Consider the following 27,913-nt stretch of genomic DNA (forward strand, 5'->3'; position numbering starts at 1 on the left):
GGAAAGGTGAGTAATGAATGACAGGAATAGACTACCTTCACGGTGGACAGAGAAAAGCGAGAGGGAAGAGGAAGATGATGGGTCAAAACCAGGGCACGTGAGGCATGAGATATAAGCTCCTCAAAATAAAGAAGTGTTACATGGAGTTGTTGTAAACCATTGTGGCTAAAAAAATATTGCAAAAAGAATAACTCATTCTGAAGTGTAACATTTACTTCAAAATGTCTTTAATTCAATGGTAAAGGCATTCAAACTTAAAGGGACTGTACAGTACTGGTTGAGGTGGGGATTCATGTTTTGAACATTCTTCGGTGAGATAGTGAGAAACATCTCATGAAATATGAAAGAGCATGTAATTTTTAAAAGGATTCAACGTTTATTTGATGAAAATTGGTGTTCAAATGGCTGATATCCAAAAAAAGTGATAATAAAAGGCGACATGCCCCACCTTTATTAGGATCTCTTTGTTTCACCTTGTTTTTGGATATCTCAGCCATTTCAAAACCGATTTTTATCAAATAAACTTTTGATACCCCTTAGAATTGCATGATCTTTGACATCTCATAGAGTGCTTTCTGAATATCTCGCAAAACGTTAAAAGCAAAATTCTCACCTCGACCAGAACTGTACATACCCTTTAAAACTTCTTTTATACTATACTATCAAGAGAAATCCGAAATTTCGGAACAGTAAAAGAAAATACAGATTTAGCGAAAATAGTTTTGGTGAAAGGCATTGACATTTACTGGATTACCGGGTAGGATATGAAGGGACAGCTTCGTGTTTTATGAACATAGAGTCAGAATAGTAGAGTAGATAAGCCGAAAAATTGTGCAAAATTTGACTAAAGCATGAAACTTTCACCAGTGTTAGTACATGTTACGAGATTCATTTTAAGATCGGGAGGTAAGTCTGAATTGACCTCTGATGACCTCCAAAGGTCAATGACCTCAAAATTTGATAAAAATTTATATTTTGCGTCATTGATTAATGTTAAATATGGTAATGATGTACTAAAACTCTTTTCCGTTACAGTGAAATTGTCTTCATGTTCCATTGAACCCTGACAGGTTTCTACCTTTGACCTCTGATGACCTCCAGAGGTCAATGACCTCAAAATTTGATAGAAAATGACATTTTGCGTCATTGATTAATTTTGAATATGGTAATGATGTACTAAAAACTCATTTTTGTTACATTGGAATTGTCTTCATGTTCCATAGATCCTTGACAGGTTTCTACCTTTGACCTCTAATGACCTCCAGAGGTCAATTATTCACCTCAAATTATCAGAATGTTGATATTTGGTGCAATTGGTTGATGATAAACATAACGCTGTCCTAAAAATTAATTTGTGTTACAACTGAATCTTTTTCCTATTCCTCAGATCAAGGGAAATTATTTACGCGTCTCTGCCTTTCTGAGGACTGTGACAGGTCAATGACCTCAAAATATCAAAATATTGATATTTGATGTATATTCAATGGTTAACTGTTTACCTGGTGTGCAATCATGCATTATGCTATTAGCATATACTCCATAGTATAAGAAGTGTCTTCTCATTCCACAGAACATTGGTCATTACCCTGAGTACATCCAACTTTGACCTCTAAGGACAATGTGAGGTCAGACTTTTAGAATATCACTAAAAATTTGTGTAGGATTGCAAGTATTGATGTTTGGCTTCATTGGTTTAATCCTAAATGTTTAATCATGTACAAATCACGCCTTGACGTTATAATCAAAGTATGTATGCACATTCCACTTTAAAGCATTGGTTCATAGTAACAGGTCTGAGGAATGTGAGCGGTCAATTATTTCAGAAATGAAGCTTACGTGTCTTCAGTGATGGTAGTGACCTCAAATATAATATTTGTTTGGGTAAGTTATGCAGACTATAGCTTGCATGAAATTATATGCAACATTATCCAATTTGCACTGGACAAAATTTGTACGCTTAAACATGGAAGGTGGGGAGAGGAGTACCATATTTTGGGTTGATGCTTAATAGTTTGTGAACAGGCATATGGCAAAGTCCCTTGAACTGGATGAAAGGGTGACAGATGCTAACCAGAAAACAACAGGCCCACCTCATCAGCGATGTACGTCACGAGTCAAACAACCCGACTCGTACAGCCCATGAGTTACGCAGCCCACGAGTCATACATCCCGTGACCTAAACACTAGATAAACAAGGTCAATGAGCTCGGCATCAAATATAATAGGCCCACAAGCTGTGCGGTCCGCGAGCTCGACACTCGAGGAAAACAAAGCCCACGAGATTAATATATGTATTACATCAGAAAGCTTAATCTATTCAGTGTAGGTCTTGTGGACCTCCCCCTCCCCCCCCCCCCCCCTCCATGTGTCGGATTCGTATGGGCCTGGTTTGCCTTAGTGTCAAGCTCATGGGCAATGCTACCTAGTTTCCAGCTGGCGGGCCTGTGTTGGTCAGTGTCAAGCTCGTGGGCTGTATGGTTCCAGTGAATGACTCATGGTCCAGGAGCATACAGTGACGTCATGGACCATTTGGAAGGCGACATACTGTGAGGCATAACATGCATTCCACATGAAGCAACCCTGTGTCTTGCAACTTGCTATTGTCATCCAATTAAGTTGGGTCATTACGTCAGGCAATTTTGGGCATTTTTTCAATGACCTGTTTAGGAACCTCAATTCCAAATAGGAGTGGAACTACTATTTACTCTAATTGTCTTCTTTATGCTCGATACTCCTTAACACTTGGGCCTGGCCAAGAGTTGTGCCCCCATGCCCAAATATTGGTTGTTTCCAATATGCCGCCATCCGGTTTGCATCATATGTGTGAATCAGGGTACGCTGGCAGCGGGTAATATCACCTGCATGATCCGGTAAAGACTCTCTGCCAGCAAGTGGTGATTCAGTGTAACCTGCTGAAATTGGTCTAGATCTATACCCTCGATCTCTTTTAAGACAGGGCAGCATCTGCGTCTTCAGTGAAGCACGCGATCGGCACACAGATCTCCTCCACGACTAAACTGGATAGACATCCTGTAGTCAGACCAGCGTTCTTATAGGTCCACAGCCACTGTATGCGATCATCAGAGTCTTCCAATGGCAATATCTAAACAGTTTGGGTGAAGGCAAGCTTTTGTCTCTATGATGAGTGCATTGCACATAGAGTACAGGATGCACGAGCTGATAAGAAAGGTTCTTTTTGAATCGCGGGATATTCTACACTCCTTTCTCAGGCAGAGGTTCTGAATTATCAGGTCGTGCTCAGTCTGCACACAGTGAGCTGAACACCATATCAAGTATACGTGTGTAATGATTGTGTGTAATGATATGGGAAAAATGCATGGAAAAATCAAAATACATGTTTATGTATTTTACGTGGAATCAGTTCCTGTTCCGAAAATGCGAGGCTGTATTGCAGGTGGCCTATTGAAGGTGGCCTTCAATTTGTTTTTCAGAGTGTATTGGCATGTTTAACAGACTGTAACTCACAAATATGCCTCTTAAAATGTTTTGAAAAACTTCTGCTTGCTTTTACATGAGCGGATGATTATCAGTTGTTTTTTCTGCTTTTTCATTTTTTGTGAAACAAAGTATTGTTTCTCTTCAAAAGATAGCGTGCCAATTAATCTGCACTTATTGTTAGTGCTCTATCGGCCCTATAAGACATTCAAACCCACCTTCAGCCTAGACATCCGTAGACTTTGTGGTGTCGAGCGGGATCTGAACATCTCCCATGAAGCGAGACTTCTCTTTTCTTTTCTTTTCCCCACTAACAATGTGAAACAAAGATATCCGTAGGCATTGTAGTATGTAGTCGTGGTAGAGCGAGACTTCTCTTTTCTTTTCTTTTCCCCACTAACAAACAAGTTTAGCAAGAAACATAATAGAGGTATTCGCACATAATGTTTACATTTCCCATCACATGCATTTTAGCGTGCCAATTAATCTGCACTTACTGTTAGTGCTCTATCGGCCCTATAAGACATTCAAACCCACCTTCAGCCTAGACATCCGTAGACGTTGTGGTGTCGAGCGGGATCTGAACATCTCTCATGAAGCGAGACTTCTCTTGTCTTTTCTTTTCCCCACTAACAATGTGAAACAAAGATATCCGTAGGCATTGTAGTATGTAGTCGTGGTAGAGCGAGACTTCTCTTTTCTTTTCCCCACTAACAAACAAGTTTAGCAGGAAACATAATAGAGGTATTCGCACACACTGTTTACATTTCCCATCACATGCATTTTAGCGTGCCAATTAATCTGCACTTACTGTTAGTGCTCTATCGGCCCTATAAGACATTCAAACCCACCTTCAGCCTAGACATCCGTAGACGTTGTGGTGTCGAGCGGGATCTGAACATCTCTCATGAAGCGAGACTTCTCTTTTCTTTTCTTTTCCCCACTAACAATGTGAAACAAAGATATCCGTAGGCATTGTAGTATGTAGTCGTGGTAGAGCGAGACTTCTCTTTTCTTTTCTTTTCCCCACTAACAAACAAGTATAGCAGGAAACATAATAGAGGCATTCGCACATACTGTTTACATTTCCCATCACATGCATTTTAACATCGGAATTTTCATGTACACATTTTGCCTGGAAAAGAATTACCAAGAACTTTTCAACACAATACATGTTCAAAAAGAAGCATTTGGTTCATATATAATTTACTCGACAGAGTGACTTATAGGGCCTACTTATCACTGTCCACGTACTCGAACAGTTCTTCGCTAATATACAAGCGGATGTTCACAAGACCTGCAAAGAGTAGAATGAAAATAATTTGCCCTATAACATGTCAGACTACTACATCTCTTGAAATATCTTCAAACGTAAATTAAAGTCATTCCTCTTAATGATTACTCTCGGTCGACGAATGAGGTCTCGTCTGCATGTCATTGTCGATCTCGTCAGTGTGACTGCATGGGCCGTCCGTTGAGCGGTCTTGCCGTCACGCTGTCAGTAGGGCCTATTCTCTTCGTCACCATCACTCTCCACTTTGTATCAGTCTGACAGGGCGCTTCAACATCTCCGATGACAACCAGTTGACTATTTGGAGTTTGTAATTGCACTCCAAATTGGCGTAAACCAAAGTTTTTGTGCTATCGTGACTCCTAGTTTTTTCCTAACATGTCCTGCTGGCTCGCCGGTTCAGTCATGACAGTCAGATCCTCATCACATTCACAGCTTAGGTCGATGGTGCATTCGGCGTCGATAAAGATTAGTTGGTTGACTTGGAGGGGGGAGGGGGCATGATGTACCAAGAAAGGGGAACACCTGACTTTATCTCTGTGGTCTCCAACTATTCTCAAAGTTTCCTCAAAATTCCAAAATACTCTGCAGTCTTTGCTTCACTACATAGTGTGAAGCCGCTCCCACTGTGCTTGCCACTCTAACTGATTTCTCGGCTGAGACATGTTTTTTTATAACTAATTTACTAACAAACTTCCTTTCCCTAAAGCATTTCATTGGCTCAATCTTACATTGGGGTGTGGCGTTCACTGGAAATTAATTTCTTACCGGTCAAATGTTCAATTTGCTCCTCCTATTCGTTTCTGTGAAAACTCAATTTTCTATGATTCATCTCAATTTCTGATTAACTCGCCCACTGTCTTTTAGTTTCTTCATTCACTTGTTCTCTGTAACCACTGGTAAAGACTTTATTGTTTCTTGGATATCAAAATGATAAACCAAATGAATATTAGTGTCCTTATGGCAACCAACGTCATCGTTGTTCTGGGTCATTATCCCTGAATTTGTCTTTGGAGTTCCTGTTTGACCCACTCCACTAAACAATAAATGCTAAAATAGAGGGATAAATTCTGGCAGGAGGGCCACCTTCCAGCTCAGAGGGTCATTTATGTTTGGGGATCAGAGGGCAAAAACAAGTCATCACGTCATTCCCCGTAATTTGGCGCGGATCTTTGGGGATGGAGAGTGCTGACCACTAGCGGGGAAAGTAGCCAACATCAAACTCATAAATTCCTATGACCATAGACTTTTCTTGGAAGAGGTGGTTTTGACACACACACACAAAAGAAAGGAAATAGCTGGAAGGAACATAAACGGTTTCATAAGGGCTTTTTACACTTGTAAATTTTTGCTTAGTCCCGTACCAAAGGTGGGGCTAAGGGGGGGGGGGGCTGAGCCCCACCGCTTGTACGGGACTATCCTTAGCCCACTGTTTACACTCGTTTTTGCCAAAGTGGGCTAGCCCCACCGATAATCCCGTACTATCTGGCCCTGCAAAATAGCAGGGTTAGCACCGCAATTGCGGTGCCAAGCAAGTGAGTGTAAACAGAACGAAAAAATAATCCGGGGCTAAGCAACGGAGACGAAGTCCGACCCCCACTGACGAATCAGAAACGAGGTAATCAAGTGCTGCCGGTGCGTGCGTGTACGTGTACAGTGCACAGCGTAATCATGAATATTAATGTGGTTTGGAAAGTCCGGGGCTAAGAAATACGAGTGTAAAAAGGTCAGTTTTCTCCTTAGCCCCGGACAAGAGATAGTACGGGACTGATTGGCCAGTGTAAAAAGCTGAAACAATTGATACGGGACTAACGATAGTCCTGGGTCAGAGAAAGTCCGGGTTAAGAAACACAAGTGTAAAAAGGGCTAGGAAAAGGACTGCAGTGTTGTTTTCCTTTACTCTCTATCCTATTCTATTCTATTCTATTATATTTTATTCTTTATTATAAACACGTGCTAGTAGCCATCTGGGCTACAATTGTGTTTGTTTTGTACATCCTCTAAAGGTCACCAGAGGTCAGAGGTAGAGCCTTATCTGTGCTTTTTGGAATATGAAGACAATTTCTTGTAAAACAGGTATATGCTTGTTTTGTACATCTTAACCGTGTTTATCATTAACTAATGACACTACAGATCAATATTATGATATTTTGAGGTCATTGACCTCTAAAAGGTCACCAGAGGTCAGAGTTAGAAACCTGTCTTTGCTCTTTGGAATATGAAGACAGTTTCATTGCAAAACAGATATGCTTGTTTTGCACATCTTAACCATGTTTATCATTAACTAATAACATCACAGATCAATATTACGGTATTTTAAGGTCATTGACCTCTAAAGGTCATCAGAGGTCAAAGGTAGAAACCTGTCAATGCCCTGTGGAATCAGAAGATTTGTAGTACAAATGCATATTTAGTGCAGCGTAACCAAGATCTAAGCCTGTCATTCACAAATGCCTCCAAACATCAATATTCTGATATTTAAAGTTCATTGACCTCTGGAGGTCATCAGAGGTCAAATCAGACTTACCTCCCGATCTTAAAATGAATCTTATGGTATGTACTAACACTGGTGAAAGTTTCATACTTTAGTCAAATTTTGCACAATTCTCGTGATTTTGAGGGCTTAACCGCTCTACTAGAATACACAGGGAGAAATTAAGCTTGTACATAAATCGTCCTAAATGCAAACGATACAAATCGTAAATCCTTAAGATGTTGTTTTCATAAGATGATGTATCAGTATGGCATCTCCGTGATTCCTGGCAAATAATACAAAGAACTTCGTTTTCTGTAGTAATGATATCCTTTTTATTAAAAGTAAGAGTCGGGGTGGGGGTGGGGGCAGTGACCCGGGAGGTAGTTACCCAGGGAGTAATTGACGTGGTGCACTGTCCTGGGGGTAATTTTCCTCTTGATAGTTATAGGGGAGGGGAAGTTGTAGGCCTACTTATCCGGGGTAATCATCCATGGGGAGTTATCGGAGGGGGTAGTTATCGGGTGGAAGTTATCTGGGGTCTAGTTATCGGAGGAGGGGGTAATTAATCTGGGGATAATTATCCTGGTGGTAATTATCGGGGGGGGGGGGGTAGTTATCCGGAGGGTAATTATCCGGGGGGTAATTATCCGGGGGTAATAATCCGGGGGTAATTATCCGGGGGTAGTTATCCGAGGGGTAGTTATCCGGGGGGTAGTTCTCCTGCGGGTAGTTACCCAGGGGGTAGTTTTCCAGGGGGTAGCTATCCAGGGGGTAGTTTTCCGGGGGGTAATTATCCAGGGGGTAGTTATCCGCGGGGGTAGTTATCCAGGGGTAGTTATCCGAGGGGTAGTTATCCAGGGGGTAGGTTTCCTAAGGGGGAATTGCCCTGGGGGTGATTGCCCTAGGAGGGTAGTTGTCCTGGGGGTAGTTGTCCCAGGGGGTAATTACCCTGGAGGGTAATTGCCCTTGGAGGGTAGTTGTCCGGGGGGTAGTTGCCCTTGGGGGGAATTGTCCTGGGGGGTAATTATCCGGGTGGTAGTTATCCGGAGGGTGGTTTTTCAGGGGGTACTGTTCCTAGACCCGTATAGTAGGCATTTGTTGTCGTTTTTACAGCGTTTCCTAATAAATGCCTATAGCGAAAACCCAAAACAACTTTTATCGAGGGAAGGGAACTTAAATTTAAATATAACATAGTTTACAGAAATCAGACATGTAAACATGGCAATCATATACATCCGCACGGCCGATTGTAATCTCTTACTTTGATTATCAAACGTGATCGCCTCAAAAGAATTTTGACTACGATTACAGAGGTATCATCTACAAGACATAACTGATGGTTTACAGAAGTGATCATCAATTCAGTAAGGATTAGTCAAGTCATGAATTCACTTTACCCATCATGTCTAATCGAACCACGACATTGTTTGGGTAACCGTGCCTTTTTATTCTCATAGTTCAAACTAATTCTTGACATAATCAAAACAAATAATTCTTTATATAATTTCTCAAAATACTCGAAAGATGGCCTAGGTCAAAACTTTCTACAAAGATTGCGTACGGCAATCTTTACTAGCCTAAACAAGTTTTCTAGAGCTATCAGTTCCCCCTATGACGATGACTTCGATTGCGTTTTGAACTTGCATCGAACTACTTTCAAAACAGCTATTACCTTTATAGTTCAATTAATAAACCAGTCTTTTGAATTCATAACCAACATTCGTAATCGTAACCATACAGTAACATAATACTGCATGTCAATATTGGATGACGCTTGAAGAGAGGTGGCGTTTGAACACTTGTAAAGCAGTCTTTAAGACACTTCATGGCAACATGCCCGAATATGTGCAAGAACTCATCACGCCTCTTGGTAGCATACATTCATATCGTACGCGAAACACAAGTTATAATGGTCTCATAATTCCACAAGTTAAAACTCAAGCCGGAAAAAAATCGTTTTCACACTATGCATCATGTATTTGGAATCAGCTCCCCGCTGAAGTCCGAAACGCCACCTCTCTTCAAGCGTTCGTAAGAGCATACGTATCTCACTTGGGGTAGAATTCGGGTATTTTTGATATTCCTGTTTAATGTTAAGGTATTTTTTTCTCAAATAATATGAGTTTGTGTATTATCATCGTCAACGATTAACTTTGCATTTTTTCATTTATATAGAATATTGATATTGTGTTGATGTTATGATGTAAAAAGGAATGTCCTTGATTTGTTATTTTGTGTTTGTTGAACTGTTATATTTTGTCATTCTGTTGCAGGGCCCCCTAGGATAACAGTGTTTAAACCACTGATGGGGCTACCCTGGGTAAAGAAAACTGAATAAATAAATAAATAAATAAAAATAAAAGTTGGAAAATGTAAATGCTATGTCAGTAGCGCAGAATAAATGAGTAACGATTATCTTCATACATTCTAATTCCTAAGTGATGTCGCTGCGAAAATGGTTTGACGACTGCTTCAAGCAAATAAAATAAAAAGGAATGGGATTTACTTCTAATGATAGTGCCACGCCGTACAATGCATTTCACTGTATTTGGTAACGTTTCGTTACGTTTCTGTGCGCTTTACGTACGGAAAATAAAAGGCAGATTGATGCTATTAACATGCTAACACACAACGCATTCAAAATGTTTGTTTTTTTTTAATAAAAATACACAGTGTACAATATAATGCTTTAGTATACGTGTTGAAACTTTGAATTTGCGAGTCCTTTATAAAGTTATAAGCAGGGTTATTACATTATCAAGCAAAAATTAAAGTATTTTAGGGATTCGGATTTTGCGCAGAAGACTAACAGTGTTATATATGGCAATCGTTCGCAACAGAGACAATCCTCTTCATTAGATATACAATGTAATTCTGTCTTCATGAATTGAAAGAGAAACGAAAAGAAGTCAACTTTTTAACTTCATTTAGCTTCTCACCAACTGAACTTAATTTGATCTGCCGTGCATGACATCGCTGTGTGTTCTATTAATTCTACTGAATTATTTGATCGGCGTGCTTGTTTTTTATGCAGAATATCACAAGTAAGTTTAATTCATTGAAGTTCATAATGTTTGTACATATGGCGTGTTCGTTGTTTTGTATTTTCATTTTCATAATATATCATTTGTCCATTATCTGATTCTGACCACGAAAATATGGCGACTGTTCAAATGCGGAGCATGTACTGGAAAAATGTAATGTCTCCTGCCAGTATAGAGAAACTAAATTCTAGTCTATCCCCGCTTTAAATGGAAATGAAAAAAAAAACACGAAGTTCGACTTTCAGTAGATTTCAACTGTTTTGTATAGTGCCTGATTCATGTAATGGACACAATTCTTCAGCACATAAGCAATCACACAACTTTCGGGAATAGATGTATGTCTTAATGATTGTATCTTATGGAAGAAAACTCGTCTCCTTGCCTGAATTTTAGCTTCTTCCTGTTCAAGCCTGAAAGAAATAGTTGAACATCAATCGCAATCACTATATAAGAGAGGCACATCCTTAAAAGTAAGCACAGGAGTACTGAGACACACTACGAAATAAAAACGGGCCTTTTATCACTATTGACAACGCATGGCATTGAAATGTGTTTTTTTATCCTTGGGGGAGGGGGGGGTTAATACAATGGATTATTCTGAAGGTTCGTTAATCACACAAGGAAACATGGTTCGCTATTAGCTTAGGTTCGTTAACAAGAAAATTAAATGCGGTTCCTTTCCGGTGGTTCCTTTACCCGAAAGTAATCAAGCAATCATTTTTTCTAATAAGGTTTGTGAATATAAAACGAAGTGAAGAAGGCCTAAGTATTAATTCCGAATATTTGTCAGTATTATTATCTATACTCCAAACTCCAACTGCAAAAGTGATGTAAAAAAAAAAAATCAGCTTAAGCTACAAGTTAATGTTTTTTTATATGCTATGGTATTACAGAAGTGACTGAGAATAAGAAGTATATTTATGATACAATCATTGTAAACCCAACGTGAAGCTGTCAAGCCTACATCAACCTTTGCTTCTGATATACGTATAATATGTGCAGCATTGGCAAGCGTGATAAGCGATGATTACTGTGCACGCAACGCCTATAAAGGAAATGTGCCTAATATGGCGGGAATTCAGAATGTTACGGCTGTATACAGCTGCAGCAGAACAGACGCGAAAGCAGTCTTTGATGCTCTGCAACATTACGACCATGTGCGTAATTTGAGGGTTTTTAGTACACGCAAAGAACACGATCTAAAAAGACGACTATCGTTAATTAACGTCATTGACTTTTTCTACCGATGCTGTCTTTTGAACCCCGCCTACAATAGGTTCTCAGGTTCTATTTAGGTATTGGTACTTGCTAAACGCATCCTCTTTAGTTTCCATTGACAACAACATGGGAGGAGAATGGAAGCGATGAACGCCCTCGCTAAAAGACGCTTTTCGTAAGACGCATTGCGTGCCCGCTTACAATAGGTTCTCAGGCTCTATATTTAGGTATTGGTAGTTGCTAAACGCATCCTCTTTAGTTTCCATTGACAACAACATGGGAGGAGAATGGAAGCGATCAACGCCCTCGCTAAAAGACGCTTCTCGTAAGACGCATTGCGTGCCTTTTTTTCTTTCTACTGTTTCCTATTGTTTGTGAGTTAAAAACTTGCGGCAAACCACAACGCAGCCGACACGCAACGCGTACCGACTCATTCATGCGGCGGCAACGGCACGGACACAAACGCGCCGAAGTTTACATTCGGGCTGCCGTATTGGTCAGATTTGTTAATGATAGACCTGTCCTGCGATTGGTTAATTATCTTACATAACCAAGCTATCGCCTTATACGGTAGTACGTGCGATGGAGCGTAAACGCCGTCGCTAAGCGGGACTGTCGTATTGTTTCGTCCCGTGAAAGAAACAGGTTGTGAGCTTGAACATAGCCTGAACTTTGAGAACGATTTTCTCCGTTATTTAGAAAATGGACTGACGTCATGAACATAGTTGATATTCGTTTTAATGATCTATAGGGATGTCGAAATGAGTTGTATTACATATCAGTGTAAAGCTTAGAGTCTGTAGAATTCACATATAGGCATAACTACGATTTCATTTTTTGCGACTTTTGACTCATTCCGACGGAGCGCATCACAAATTATCCTGATTCCTACCTGTCGATGCATCATCAGTCCTGTTGTTTGTTGTGTCACTAATTTCAGTGTGTACTAATAAATTCATTCAAGGCTTTCCAAACCCAAGCCTTGGTAAGTTATTAGTACTATTCTAAAAGTATACTAACTAGTTGTGACGTTCTGATTACATTAGTATGTGATTTGGCAATTCTTACTTTCATTTGAGAAAAGCAATGCAATGGAAAGAAGGACAACCAACAAACCTTCTCTTGCAGAAAAACGTAAAATGTCAAAAGCGTTAACAATTGGTAGGGTCCGATTTCATTGGCAAATACTGGGTCCTTCTCATTTATATGAGCATTCGTCTGGATCATGTTGAGGAAGTCGATCCCGTAACGAGCAAACTTTGCCCGGGGGAGCGCTGCACCGCCAACGCGGATTCGTTCCCTCACTTCAACCAGTGGTGGTGAACTAAAAAAGAAAGAATGGAATGTTTAAGATAATTAAATAAATAAATAAATATATATATATATATATATATATATATATATATATATAAACATACTTATTATTCCATCACATTTGAGTGTGTGTGTACATGTGTAATTCTCAGAATTCAAAATCCATTTGCAATAATTTTATCTCTGATAAGCTGCGTAGTATCCATAGTGAAATCATGATTGTTCATGTGAGTAGTTTCCATCGGGGAAAAAAAAGGGGCCTGAACATGTTTTGAGCCAGACCTATCAAGTCGACCCCGTTTGGACTGGTCGAAGACTGGCGCGAGCGATGCAAAAGCTGTGCATTTCGACAAGTCTTTAAAGGGGAAATCCAGTCCAATCATAAGTTAGTCTGATAAGAAGGAGTAAGATATTACGAGTTCAATGGTCACAATCATGTTGATCGAAATCGGATAAAAAATAAAGAAGTTATGAAAATTGATTTTGAAAATGGAAAATTATATGAGGTCATGGCATGGGTAGCTCACTCATAACCATATTCATATCCACTGCAAAAGAACTGTTTTGCAGAAATTACCAAAACTTCAAAGTGTCGTAACCTCCTTATTTTTCATCCGATTTCAGTCAAATTGTTACAGTTGAACTTTTAAGTAGATTTGAGATTAGATTTGAGAGCAGATTTTACTCTTTCTTATCAGGTTAACTTATGTTTGGTCTGGATTTCCCCCTTAACACTAAAAATGTGAGTATAACTAGTGTACCAGCGAATAACTCTATGCCCCCGACAACCTTTTTCTTTTAATAATAAAAAAAAAAACAGAGGGATGAAGCATTATGAAGTTTATCATAAAAGAAAACAAAAGAGGATAGACATTTGAACGCATATAAGGGAGAGATGATTGAAGAAAAAATAACATGAAAGTTCGATTGGTTTTTCAAGGAGAGGGGGCGGGGAATTTCTATTTCTGGTGCCACTTCCGGGGTAAAAAAAAAAAAAAAGGTTCAGGGCAGAGGGTTATAGACCCTCTATGTATTCCTATTCATTACTTGCGCCGGCCCTGAGAGAGAGAGAGAGAGAGAGAGAGAGAAGACGAAAAATTACTGCTTAGGGAATAATAGAATGTAAAGATAATAGCTACTAGTATCAGTTTCTTGAAAAAAAAGAAATAAAAAACAAAGTATTGATTAAAAAAAAAATTAATACATTGATACATCATACATGGTTTTCAGTGTTGACATCAAAAGTAACGAAACACCAGAATACATAAGGTGACCACAGAGAGGAAAAATGTATCCTTACGTCAGAAGTCCAGTTTTGTATCCACAGGTCCTGAGAATACGTTCTGTCAAAGCACAGGTTGACCCCTTGCCCTTGGTCCCAGCTACGTGAATGCAGGACAGTGTGTTCAACACCTCCTTCTGCATAAAATCAATCGTACATTGATTTCCTGTTTGATAAACCGTTCCATCTCTGGTTGCCTTGAATAACACATAGCCGGACGTGAACAACCAATTACATGTAGTTGGTTACAAATTTTAAATTAGTCATGAAATAGATTCAGATGAGATCAACAATTTAGCACATCACTAAAATCCCAACTATATCGAGTTCTTTAATCACTCCTTTCTTCCGAGTTGCCTTCTGTGTATTAAAATAACATTTACATCTTCCATTGTAGCAAGAGTTTCTCAAAGACACTTTCAGTTGATTGTGGCAGTATGGCATAGGCCTACCGTCAGCAAGATTTGCCATACATGTATAAATTTCAACATAGTGATGGAGGTTCAGCAATAGGAGATAATGATGTCAAAGATAATATAAAGTTTTGGTACCTCAAAAGTTTCCCTGATGAGTTTCCTTGTCTTAGTTTGTATTGTTACGACCAAAATCACTCTGAGAATGATCGCACAAAAGAAACAATCAACTGATGTTCAGGCGGTTTATTAACAGTGATATTGTTGGTACAGACTGGTAATCGGCGTCACATCAGTACAATGATCAATAGAAACAGTTATAAATCGGTAGTGGAATCACTTACACGTATTAAGTAATCCTTTGAAAGTGTCCAGATACGATGCTTGATGCACAAATGAATGATCCGTGATGCACCGATAAATGATTCCTTCGACGTAAATCCAGAGGCACAGGTTACAATAGTCCGCGTTATAAATCCAGGGTATATGTCCACAATAGATCCACAGTATAATGTTCACAGCGAAATGTGCAGAATCCAACGACCACGTCCAGTCGATGCATTGAATGATGATTCACTTTATAGTGTCCAGCGAGGAATCCAGCCCGTCACAGCTTTGCCGTAGCAATGTCCATTGACATTAAAATATGGAGTCCAATGAAGGCACATTAATTCTCTGCAGGCAAAATGTCTCCCAGGCCTTATCTCCACAAACATAACAGGTCAGCAGGTAACACAGGACTGACTATAACAAGTCGCTTCAGAGCCAGAAGTGACGTAACACTCAGAGCAGAGGTGTTGGGTACTCTGCCTACTGCAGAATTTCTCTGGCTTATATACTATCCATTCAACCCCTTCTAGCACATTCTATAACTCTCTCCAACCTACTAGCCAGTCCAAGTTCCAGGAAACCTGGATGACTCACTGCCTAACTATGTACAAAACATCATTACCAAGAATAACTACCAATCACATTGGGCTACAGGGACAGTGCCTCACTCAGCCAAATATGTTAGCACTTCCCAGAACATTCTGGAATGGGTGAAATCAATCTAAATTGAGTGAGCTATAATGTATTTCCTGCTACATGCATGTACTGTATAGCTACATTGCATACCACCTAGAAAATTCTCCACTGATCTGGTCAGCCTGTATGTACTATATCTATACCACATAGAATGTTCTCCATAAATCTGGTCAACCTGCGTACATACACATTAAAACAACCATGCATACAGTACATCATACATGTACATAATTACTAGTGTGTACATTTGTGACACCATCCCCCATGGGAAAAAGAAAGCCTTGCCGTAGCAAGGGTTTCTTTTACCTTCACAATTTTTCATTATTATTTACAATGAATGTGAGGTAAAATCCAAGTCAAGCTACAATAATCACATACTATCACATGCCTTTTGGATAGCTGTATTAATTCCATGTTATCTTTTCATGGATACCATTTACAATAATATTGCTTGGATTCTCAGAGCTTATACAATCATATCAAACTGTTTTGCACACATTAATGAATATGCTAAACACATACACTGGAAATGATATACGGTGAAAACTTTTCACCTTTGATACTCTCTTCATGTTACACTCTTGACAGAGCGTCGGCAATTACATTGTTCTTGCCTGCCACATGTTTGATTTTGAGTGCATATGGCTGCGTCATCATGCTCCATCTGAACAACCTGTTGTTCTTCATTTTGAACCGGTCTAAAAAGACCAAGGGGTTGTGGTCAGTATAGACCATGATCTCCCCTTTGCTATTTGTCAAGTACACTTCGTATTGCTGGAGGGCAAGGATGAGACTGAGAGCCTCCTTCTCAATTGTGGAGTACTTCTTCTGGTATGTGTTCAATTTTTTGGAGAAGTAGCTAACTGGTCGTTCAGTGCCTTCTTCATCTTCTTGGAGCAAAACCGCTCCCACTCCTACATCGCTAGCATCTATTGCCACCTTGAATGGCTTTGCGAAGTCAGGAGCTGCCAAAACAGGCTCATTAGCAAGGACTGCCTTTAGTTTCTCGAAGGCTCTTTGACACTCATCAGTCCAGGTGTACTTTGCCTTGCCCTTCAGCAGGTTTGTTAGGGTGGTGACTACAGTGCTGAAATTCGGTACAAATTTCCTGTAGAAACCAGCCATGCCCAGAAATCTGAGCAACTCCTTCTTGGATTGGGGGATGGGAAAGCCTAGTATAGCCTCTACCTTGGCTTCTCTTGGCAATACTTGTCCCTGACCGACCACATACCCGAGATACACCACTTTGGCCTTTGCAAATTCACTCTTTGCCAGATTAATCACCAATCCAGCCTCCCTGAGTCGATCAAAAAGTTGCCGCAAGTGTGTAATGTGCTCCTCCCACGTGTCACTGTACACTAGGATGTCATCAATGTATACTACACAATTGTCAAGTCCGGCAATGATTTGGTTCGTCAGCCGTTGGAAGGTGGCTGGAGCATTTTTCATGCCGAATGGCATTACTTTGCATTGGAACAAGCCATCTGGTGTAGCAAAAGCAGAAATCTCTCTGGCTTTGTCGGTCAAGGGCACTTGCCAGTATCCCTTTAGAAGGTCTATCTTACTGACATATGCAGAATTTCCGACCCTGTCAATGCAATCTTCTAGTCTGGGAATGGGGAAAGAGTCTGTTTTCGTCACGGCATTCACCTTTCTGTAATCTATACAGAATCTTTGAGACCCATCCGGTTTGGGCACCATGACGATTGGGGAGCTCCAACTGCTTTTACTCGGTTCTATTATGTCATTGTCTAGCATGTACTGAACCTCTTCCCTTACTTTTTGCAATTTGATCGGGTTTAACCTGTAAGGGTTTTGCTTGATAGGGTCAGCATCTCCTACATCAACATCATGTACAGCAAGAGGGGTGCAGCCTGGTTTGTCCTTACACAATTCTTCGTACTCATGTAACAGACTAGTCACATCTTTCCTCTGATTTTCAGGTAGGTAGTTCAGTGCCTCATCTACTTTCCCTAACATCTCTGAGTTAGACAACCTGGCACTAGAGGGCTCACTTCCATTCTCATCTTGAGCTTCTCCCTCTTCATCTACTTCTTCTTCTACCACCTGGGTTACACCTACCGGCTGACTAGCCTTTCTCTCATAGTACTCTTTCAGCATGTTTACGTGACACACCCTCTGATCTTTGCGTCTGTCTGGCGTACTGATCACATAGTTCACATGATCATTGAATTTCTTTTTGACACAGTATGGGCCACTGAACTTGGCTTTCAGTGCTTCACCTTGTATGGGCAGCAGTACAAGAACTTTGTCACCTGATTTGAAGGTTCGAGCTTTGGCATTTTTGTCTGCCTTTCTCTTCATTGAGTCTTGTGACACTTTCAAGTGTTCCCTAGCTACCTCACAAGCCTTTGAAAGCCTTTCACGAAACTTTGACACATAGTCAAGTAGGTGGACCTCATCATCCTCAGTCATGAATTTCTCTTTAATGAGCTTCAGTGGGCCCCTAACTTCATGACCGTACACCAACTCAAATGGGCTGAAACCCGTCGACTCATGTGGGGAGTCCCTTGTTGCAAATAGCAGGAAAGGGATGCCCTTATCCCAATCCTCGGGATACTCCTCACAGAACGCCCTAATCATTGTCTTTAGGGTCTGGTGGTAGCGCTCCAACGCACCTTGGGATTGGGGATGATAAGCTGACGAATTCAGCTGCTTCACACCCAAACGATACATCACCTCTTGAAATATGCCTGACATGAAATTTGACCCTTGGTCAGACTGCACTTCTTTGGGCAACCCATACCTAGTGAAAAACTGCACTAGAGCATCTACCACAGTCTTAGCAGTGATATTTCGCAATGGGATAGCCTCTGGAAACCGTGTAGACATATCCATGATTGTCAAGAGGTACTTGTGACCTGACCTAGTCCTAGGCAAAGGTCCAACACAGTCAACTAGAACCCGACTGAATGGTTCTTCAAACGCAGGTATCGGAATCAATGGCGCCGGCTTCACTGAATGCTGTGGTTTACCAGCCACCTGACATGTGTGACAAGTCTTACAAAACTCAGCCACATCCACATTCAACCCTGGCCAATAAAAATGCCTCATGATCCGATCCTTTGTCTTTCTGACGCCTAAATGGCCGCCAACAGGTAACTCGTGAGCAATCCTCAAGATCTCACCGCGGTAACTAGGAGGGACAACAACTTGACGGACCACCGTCCAATCCTCATCAGCTGGCCTATGGGGAGGTCTCCACTTCCTCATCAAAATGCCATCTTTGACATAATAGCACTCAGGGACCTTTTCAGCCTCAGCCTCAGAACACGCCGTCTGAGACAAGCCTTTCAACTCAGAGTCTGCCTGCTGTGCTTCAACCAAGGAAGACTTGCTAAACAGCCCATCACTGTTAGCCTTGGAGCCTAATACAGCAACCCCATCATTCAAATCCTTGAAAAAGGTTTCTGCCAACCAAACACCGGAATTCTCCTCCACATCAACAAAATCCGCATCATCTTGAACAGCTCTACGAGCCTGAGACCTAGTCACAACACAATCTGGGAAAATCCCAGGAAACTCCTCCTGCAACTGCTCAGAAACAACTGGAGACGCAACCACCTTGTCCCCAGCCAAGTCATTCCCCAACAGGAAGTCAATGCCTGCCATAGGCAACTCAGGAACAACTCCAACAGTCACAGGACCAGAAACTAGGTCACACTTCAAATCCACTCTATACAGTGGCACTGACATATAACTGCCATCAACAGTCTGAATCAAGACTTTTGCATTCACTGCACTATCTGGTGGAAAAGTCATACCACCATCCACCATCAACGACTGAGAGGCCCCCGTATCCCTCAGGATGACCACTGGCTTACCTGCCTCACCAGAAGTACATGGGGTCACCTCACCATCAAACAAAAAGCTACGATAGCTCTCATCCACCTGCTTCATCCTATCTTTGAATTTGGGAGATTGACTTTCAACGGCCTGTGTTTCACTGAACGGGACACTGTTTTCGGGTAGGACACTTTTTGACATGACAAATCCCAAGTCCTTCTTTGTTTTGTTTTGCAACTTCCAACACTGTGACTTTACATGCCCTGTCTTGTTACAGTGAAAACATTTGATGACATTTGCACTTGTACTGGACCCTTTGTCAGATTGAGGCTTTGGTGCCGATGAAGTTTCAGAACTCGTGCCTTTTTCAGAACCAGCATTCTTTGGATTGCTCGACTGAATTTTGTCTCTCTTGTTTCCAGAGAAATTCCTGAAAGGTGGTCTGTTGTCATTTCTGTGGGTCAGCTCATACTCATCAGCCATCAAGGCTGCTTTATGCAAACTTGTCACTTTGTGATCATCCAAATGTGACCTCACACTGAAAGCAACACTCTTTTTGAATTCTTCCAAGAGAACAACCTCACGTAGGTTATCAAAGTCCTGATCCACTTTCAGGGACCTGTACCACCTATCAAACATCATTTCTTTTTCACGAGCAAACTCAACATGTGTCTGGCCTGGTTTACGGTACGAATTTCTGAACTTATGTCTGTACGCCTCTGGCACCAACTCATAAGCATTCAACACTGCTTTCTTGACTGTAGCATCGTCACGTGATTGCTCTTCAGAGAGAGATGAGTACACATCGGCTGCTTTGCCGACAAACACACTTTGCAGGAGCAAGGGCCAAAATTCCTGTGGCCAGTTCAAACTGTTAGCCACCTTCTCAAATGACACAAAATATGCATCAACTCTGTTTTCTTCAAACTTTGGCACCAATCGAATGTTCTTGGCCAAATCAAATTCAGAGGGAGCCCTTTTACGATTTCCAACAGTCTGTGCATGAGTCAATTCCATCTCACGCAATTTCAGTTGTTGCTCCATTTTCTTCTCTTCAATTTCAAGTTTCCTCATTTCAATTTCTCTTTCTCTTTCTCTTTCCTTCATTTCCATTTCTTTCTCCTTCAGTTGCAATTTAGCAAGCTCAAGCCGTGTTTGATCTGAAATTTGAGCTCGATCTGGAGTGTCAATTTCTTCTTTGAGCTCCATGTGACCAGCTACCAAGTCAAGAATCTCTGCCTTTCTTACACCTTGTGGAACATCTACACTTAAATGCTGTGCAATAGCAGTCAAATCACATTTGCGTAACCTTTGCAAATCTTTGAGGGACAAATCTGTCCTCTGAACAAATGCCTGAACATCCATTGTACTGATTGACATTGTCACAATGTATTACACACAATATACAATTGAACAATCAACTCAACTGGTATTTTGTCTGTACCAATATTCTGGCTTCCGGAACGTTCCAAATTATAAGTTTTGGCTTTAAATTCACTTCTCGGACACAAGCCCCCAATTTTGTTACGACCAAAATCACTCTGAGAATGATCGCACAAAAGAAACAATCAACTGATGTTCAGGCGGTTTATTAACAGTGATATTGTTGGTACAGACTGGTAATCGGCGTCACATCAGTACAATGATCAATAGAAACAGTTATAAATCGGTAGTGGAATCACTTACACGTATTAAGTAATCCTTTGAAAGTGTCCAGATACGATGCTTGATGCACAAATGAATGATCCGTGATGCACCGATAAATGATTCCTTCGACGTAAATCCAGAGGCACAGGTTACAATAGTCCGCGTTATAAATCCAGGGTATATGTCCACAATAGATCCACAGTATAATGTTCACAGCGAAATGTGCAGAATCCAACGACCACGTCCAGTCGATGCATTGAATGATGATTCACTTTATAGTGTCCAGCGAGGAATCCAGCCCGTCACAGCTTTGCCGTAGCAATGTCCATTGACATTAAAATATGGAGTCCAATGAAGGCACATTAATTCTCTGCAGGCAAAATGTCTCCCAGGCCTTATCTCCACAAACATAACAGGTCAGCAGGTAACACAGGACTGACTATAACAAGTCGCTTCAGAGCCAGAAGTGACGTAACACTCAGAGCAGAGGTGTTGGGTACTCTGCCTACTGCAGAATTTCTCTGGCTTATATACTATCCATTCAACCCCTTCTAGCACATTCTATAACTCTCTCCAACCTACTAGCCAGTCCAAGTTCCAGGAAACCTGGATGACTCACTGCCTAACTATGTACAAAACATCATTACCAAGAATAACTACCAATCACATTGGGCTACAGGGACAGTGCCTCACTCAGCCAAATATGTTAGCACTTCCCAGAACATTCTGGAATGGGTGAAATCAATCTAAATTGAGTGAGCTATAATGTATTTCCTGCTACATGCATGTACTGTATAGCTACATTGCATACCACCTAGAAAATTCTCCACTGATCTGGTCAGCCTGTATGTACTATATCTATACCACATAGAATGTTCTCCATAAATCTGGTCAACCTGTGTACATACACATTAAAACAACCATGCATACAGTACATCATACATGTACATAATTACTAGTGTGTACATTTGTGACAGTATTTCAGGTTAAAGTACCTTTCATATAACTAACACTGTGAGAATTACTCGCCCCAAAGTGCTCTCATGTCTTAGTAATCATGCAATAAAATTTTCGTACCAGAGCAGAGCGGGCTCTGAAAAATTCGAACGAGCCGTTGTTTGACTCGACGCGGTACCACGACAATCAATATACACGTATTGTACGAAACCATTATTGCATGAATACTAAGACATGAGAGCACTTTGGGGCGAGTAAGTCTCACAGTGTTAGTTACATGAAAGGTACTTTAACCTGAAATACAAACTAAGACAAGGAAACTCAGGGAAACTTTTGAGGTACCAAAACTTTATATTATCTTTAAGCGATATGTCGCGTTCACTATGACAACAGAATTGTGCATGATATGTGTGCAACAATACATTCTTCAGACGTAAAAGAAAACTAGTGATGATGATTTCCTTGAAAGACTGTTGTAACTACCGTTATGCCGGCTCTTTCCAGGAACTTTCTCCCGTCAGATATCTTGTCATGTCTTCTGTCGGGAAGGTAAGTACCTGTAAAACAGATCAGCTTCCCAAGACTCTCCAAGAAAGTCTGGAATGCAAAATGTAACCCCCAAAAAAGACAAAGACGAGGGTAATCATTGTGAGAATAAATGTAATTCGTACAGTAGTACGTCCATTAGGTTACAGCTCGCTATTGCAGAAGTTCGCTATTCCAAAGGTTTGTCAATTCGAAAATGAAATGAGGTTCGTTATTCTGACGGTTCGGGTAATTCCGATGGTTCCTTAATGCGAAAATGGAAATATATATATATATCGTCACTCGGAGGGTTCGTTAATCCAAAAACGAAATAAAGCTCGTGTAAGACTTCCGTTGGTTAACTAACAATATTTAATTTCCCCATTTAACGAACATTATAGGTGTAGGGCTTAATATTTGTCTGTTTTGGAAAAACGAACCTTCGGAATAACGAACCCTGAATTATTTTCGGATTAAAGAATCTTCGCAATAACGAACATCACCAGTTCATTGCTACCCGCTGATTACATCTAAAAAGGGACCATCGGACAAAACCTTACATCACGTGACTATGCTTATACTGTCGCAGGCCTCAAAGCCCTGAAAACTGCCAGCCAAAACATCAACATTCGTAGAGACATTATTATTGGTTTTTTTTTGGGGGGGGGGGGGGGGGAGTGGGAGGGGTAATGCTTCTATTTCCACAATACTGCAGGAAGCAAGATATCAGAAGTGAGTAGAAGAACTCTGGAACAAGAGGCTTGTATGGGGTTTTATTGTTTCAATGATTCATAGAACTTCTTCGAAATTACATTCTTGGAGATGGTATGGGAACTTGGTCAATGTAAGCCTGTCTCTTCAGACTTGATAAGTATTCCTATATGTGGGTGGTACGTTGCACATAAGTTGCACATTTTTTTAAAGAGATCCTTTAGATTACTGGGATTTATTTATCCACAGAGGACTCATGGTAAGACCATCCAGAAAACCCCAACTAACATTAAATTCATTTCAAGCAAATTCTTGCTTCATGAAATCTAAAGTGACTAAGGACTACAATGAAGTAGTGTTCATCAACGAGTTCTCGGTGACTGCATTCCAATATTTCAATTTACTTACTATTTCAAGTATAGATTAAACATTAAACAAAAAGATATAGACAATTAGGCAACATGAAATACAGGGAATGTGCTATAATGGATTTCATTTTAATGCTTACAGAAATGATCTCCCCTCCCTCACCAAAAAAAAAATGATGGAAACGATGATAATAAGAATAATAGTGATAAACATTGGTAACCAGGTAACGGTGTGACTGCTGGTAATCTGTGTTACTGACATTACCTAACGAAAAAGCATGAGGCTGTACATGCTCCGAATTTAGACTGGATTCAGACTACTCCCATGCGAGCTATTATGTTATTGCTCATGTACATACATTTGTACTATGTTGCAGTTTGGGACTCGGTTATAACTGAAATTTAAACGCAAAGTGAATAAATCCAAAGGAAAACTTTCCGTCTAATCATCGGTCCGCTGTATTCTAATACCAGCTATTATTTGGAAGATGCGTATCTCCTTACCCTGTAGATAAGAGACATGAAAAGCTGACAATCATATTGGGTACAGAGTCTACCAAAATACAATCACTTCTACCATTCGTTCCCTTCCACACGAACTGAAATAAATTGTCAATCTTTACCATGTTTATATACGTAATGGCCACGTCTATAAAGAAGTGTTTTATAAAATTATTGAGCGACACAGGACTAGCGATCTTCCTCACCTCGTATAACGCTACTAAAGTTATGAAGCCGTGTCAGGTTTAGCTGATAGAATTATCTTTAATTGTATCTTTCAGTCAGAGTTCGTTATTCCCAAGGTTTGTATAATTTCGAAAACGAAACAAGGTTCGTTATTCCGAAGGTTCATTGATCCGAAAAATAAAGACAAAGTTTGTTACAAGTTTTCCTTTCTATCATTTCTATCTTTCTATCATTCACAAAACCAAACTTTAAGAGATGTTCTTTAGTGTATATCACCCCATGTGATAACTTGTACCGAAATTTCCTGTTTACTAAGTAATGTCATGTTCTTGGTCTAATAGACAGCATTCTAATATCTTTATCAGCAGAAATCTTAATTCCTTTCACCATGTTTTATTTTCAAACTATACATTTCTTATAACTGTGTAAGAAAATACCCATGAATTATCTTTGCTTTAATATTCAGAAAATTAGATATCATTCCAGAATCCCCAACTGTAATGAATATCAATAATTATGCTTTAAATCTTATGTTCCCCTTTGGGCTCTTTCCAGTTCTCTGAAAAAAAAAGCATTAGAAATATCATTCATCTTAGATATACACCATTTCCCTTAAACCTAGATTCTGAAAATGCACAACCGGTTTATTAAAACCTCTTTGTAAGATGTGATGTACGTCATAAATACCCCTTTCTTATAAATCACAAAAAAAATACTCTTCCCCTTTATACAAACATATATATTATTAAATATCAATGGGTTTATTACTTCATTTTCAAAATTCCTACATTTATCCATTTCCTGTCATACTTTAACCATTTCCATATAAAAAAGATGGGAGTGGATTTGCTATCGTCAATCTAGACCACTCATAATCGCATGAAAAAATACATCTTCCTCCTATACTGATCGTAAGCAAGTTATTATCTAAATATATTTTCCATTCTGATTTCTTCTCACCGTACGATAAACATTTCAACCACACAATACGTTAGGTTTTTACATAAAACTTAAATTTATCATTCGTAGTTCCCCTTCACCATAATCTTGATAAGTAATCTACCTATTACACCGTCTTTATCATTAAAAAAAATCTTATCCAATTCTGAAAATATCCACTGAGGAGCCACTATAAATGATAAAACATAATTTCATCTTGATAATGCATACGTTTTCAACAGACTTCTTAACTGAAATTAGAGTCCACGATTTTTTAATTGAATTTAATGGGGTGCTTGGTGCAATAGGACTTTACGCATGGTTTTCTTCCTGAGTCATAAAGCAACATTGCAATTCACATATCCCCATGTAAACATGGTAAACCTGTATTTTTTCTATTTCATTCAACAAAAGATGTAATATCTTGCAGAGGCAGTTGCCATTCATTGCGTGAAGAATGAAGTGAGAAATATTTTTTTTTCTCTCGAGGTAATGTTTCAGTAGTTTCAGTAAGTTTTATTTCTCAACTTCTAGAGAACAAAAATAGGTATGACAATATCAAACATATTCTCAAATCATGGGCATATAAACAGGAGTTCTCAGTACATAATCATATAAATTATACAAATCTTTAAATATACAGGTGGAGGAGACCGTTTGTCAATAAGCAAATATCGCTTGACTTGGACAACGACCATTACGGCTTGGAACAATTTTATTATTATTTTTTTAACTGGAGGAATAGAACACATACACATATAAGATAAATAACGTAAAACTTTCGAGTATTTTGAATGTCATTTGACCAAAAAGGACAACACAAGGTGGCATAACAAAAAAGGACGCACACACACACAAAAACGAGAATAAGGGACAAGAATAAGAGGGTACCCGAAAAGGAAAAGTACAGAGAAGAGAAGAAAAGTAACGGTGAAGAAAAGTGATCGTATACAGTGTTCAGGAGGTGGGAACTAATGAGGGCATATTTCCAATTATAGTGATACATTGCGAGAATAACCTTTTTTATAGCATGATTTAAAACATTGTAGATAAGATCATCAGTCAATAAGTTCCATATATCTGGCCCGTGATGCCTTATGCACTTTTGAGCTATAATAAGTTTGGGATTTTCTAAATGATATTTTTTTTGCATGACGGGTAGGATATGAATGGATACTAAAATAAATTTGAAATGTACATATCTTTAAACATTTCAGAGAGCTGATTGTTAGTATATTCATCCATAAATATTGCTGTTTGCCATGTATGTGTATCGGAAATTTGTTAATTACAGGCCCTACGTCTGGAACAATGTAATATTGCACCCTTACAAAAAAAAAAAAACAAAAAACAAAAAAAAAACAAAAAAAAAGAACCCATCAACTTGCATGGCCATCATTTGATTTGTAAGTAACGATTACCTGATAAATGCTCTCATCTTCATCTCCTTGAAAATCCTGTTTGGGATGATCTGATGCAAGAATATCCATACCAGCAGCGCTCGATTGCCAACAGTCCTGAAAGTTTTTGAAGTGGTTGTTAAGGTTTCGGGGGAAAAACAAGGTAACTGAAGACGAACGTTCTTGAATTTGTCCCCTCTTTTGCTCGCAGATTTGTTTTTATTATCTGATTTTATCAAATTCGGTGAAGAGCCTCTACAATTTCGTGTCGCCAGATGATCTGTTAGATAACTATTTTGCTTCTGTGAAGCAAGTACGTATTTTATATATTATACTCATTACACACAGCGCAGTGCCACTTGAATGCAGCTGCACGGCAGATAGCAAAGTACGCCAGTAAGGAAGGACACAATCAAATTTCACTGCAGTTCTTGCAGGAACTATACGTGAAATAACTCACACCTAGCAAAACAGACAGCATCTCATAAAACAAGAGGGCGACACAACCAATGGCGGTGGGTATTAATTGTGTGTGTGTGTGTGTGTGTGTGTGTGTTGTGTTTTGCAATTGTTTATTGATATATACTATGGCTATGCCCATTTATACCTCTTTCATGGTTAGCAATAATCACACTAGGGGTCAATGGACACGATTGGGTGCACCCTTGAGATACTACTCGTTAAAAAGGTCTCAAGGATGAAATTCCCGGTAAAATAGCGTTTAAAAAGTGTTGTTGTTTTTCTCTCTCTCTCCCTGAGGTTTTAAGTTTGAAGCTATCACGTGAGGAAGGCATCTCTTTTAAACTGTTGACATTTATGAAGGTGAAATCATAAATAATTGTTAATGGTCATATTTTGTTTTCGATCTTAAACACGTTTTTCACTTTCTTTTTCTTCACCGCTGTAGCGCGCTTTTGGAAGCGACATCTAGTAAACTCTATGGCCGATTTTCATCAAACGTGGCTGGATAGCACTGAGAAATAGTTGATGGTTGATGAATACAGACAAAAGAGTTCTCTAAACACATCCAATAGTTGTGTTTACATGTAACAGTTTTGTCGACGGGCTGTCATCGTTCTCAAATAATGATGGCTAATCCGCGCCAAATCATCAGGTGCCGATTAGCCATCGTTTGAGAAAGATGACAGCCCGTCGTCGAAACTGCCACAGGTGAAAACAGCTATTGGATGAGTTTAGAGAACACTTGATCTATAACATGGTAGGTAGCATCCCTAGGGTAATAGAATTCCATTTTGTTCGAAGGGGCACCAAGATCGTGGGAGAGGGGTTAGAGGTTCGGGCTGGGCTGGGGTTGGGGCAAAGGCCCCAATTTAAGGGATTATTAAAAGAAA

At 39.8% G+C, this 27,913-nt stretch overlaps 1 protein-coding gene across 1 annotated transcript in view; it reads right to left on the reverse strand.

Moving 5' to 3' along the window:
* LOC139717623 (folylpolyglutamate synthase, mitochondrial-like) overlaps positions 1-24,057 on the reverse strand; it is a 74,261-nt gene extending 50,204 nt beyond the window's left edge. The window contains exons 1-4 of the mRNA XM_071629129.1: positions 24,040-24,057; positions 22,415-22,528; positions 14,100-14,218; positions 12,602-12,809 (exon numbers count right to left, since the gene is read on the reverse strand). Of these exons, the coding sequence (XP_071485230.1) occupies positions 12,602-12,809; positions 14,100-14,218; positions 22,415-22,528; positions 24,040-24,057 (459 nt within the window). The remainder of the gene's footprint in view (positions 1-12,601; positions 12,810-14,099; positions 14,219-22,414; positions 22,529-24,039) is intronic.
* Positions 24,058-27,913: the final 3,856 nt, after the last annotated feature.

Source organism: Diadema antillarum, unplaced genomic scaffold (genome assembly GCF_040938485.1).
Source record: "Diadema antillarum isolate AM-2024a unplaced genomic scaffold, OU_Dant_1.0 scf00000078, whole genome shotgun sequence".
Lineage (NCBI taxonomy): Eukaryota > Metazoa > Echinodermata > Echinoidea > Diadematoida > Diadematidae > Diadema > Diadema antillarum.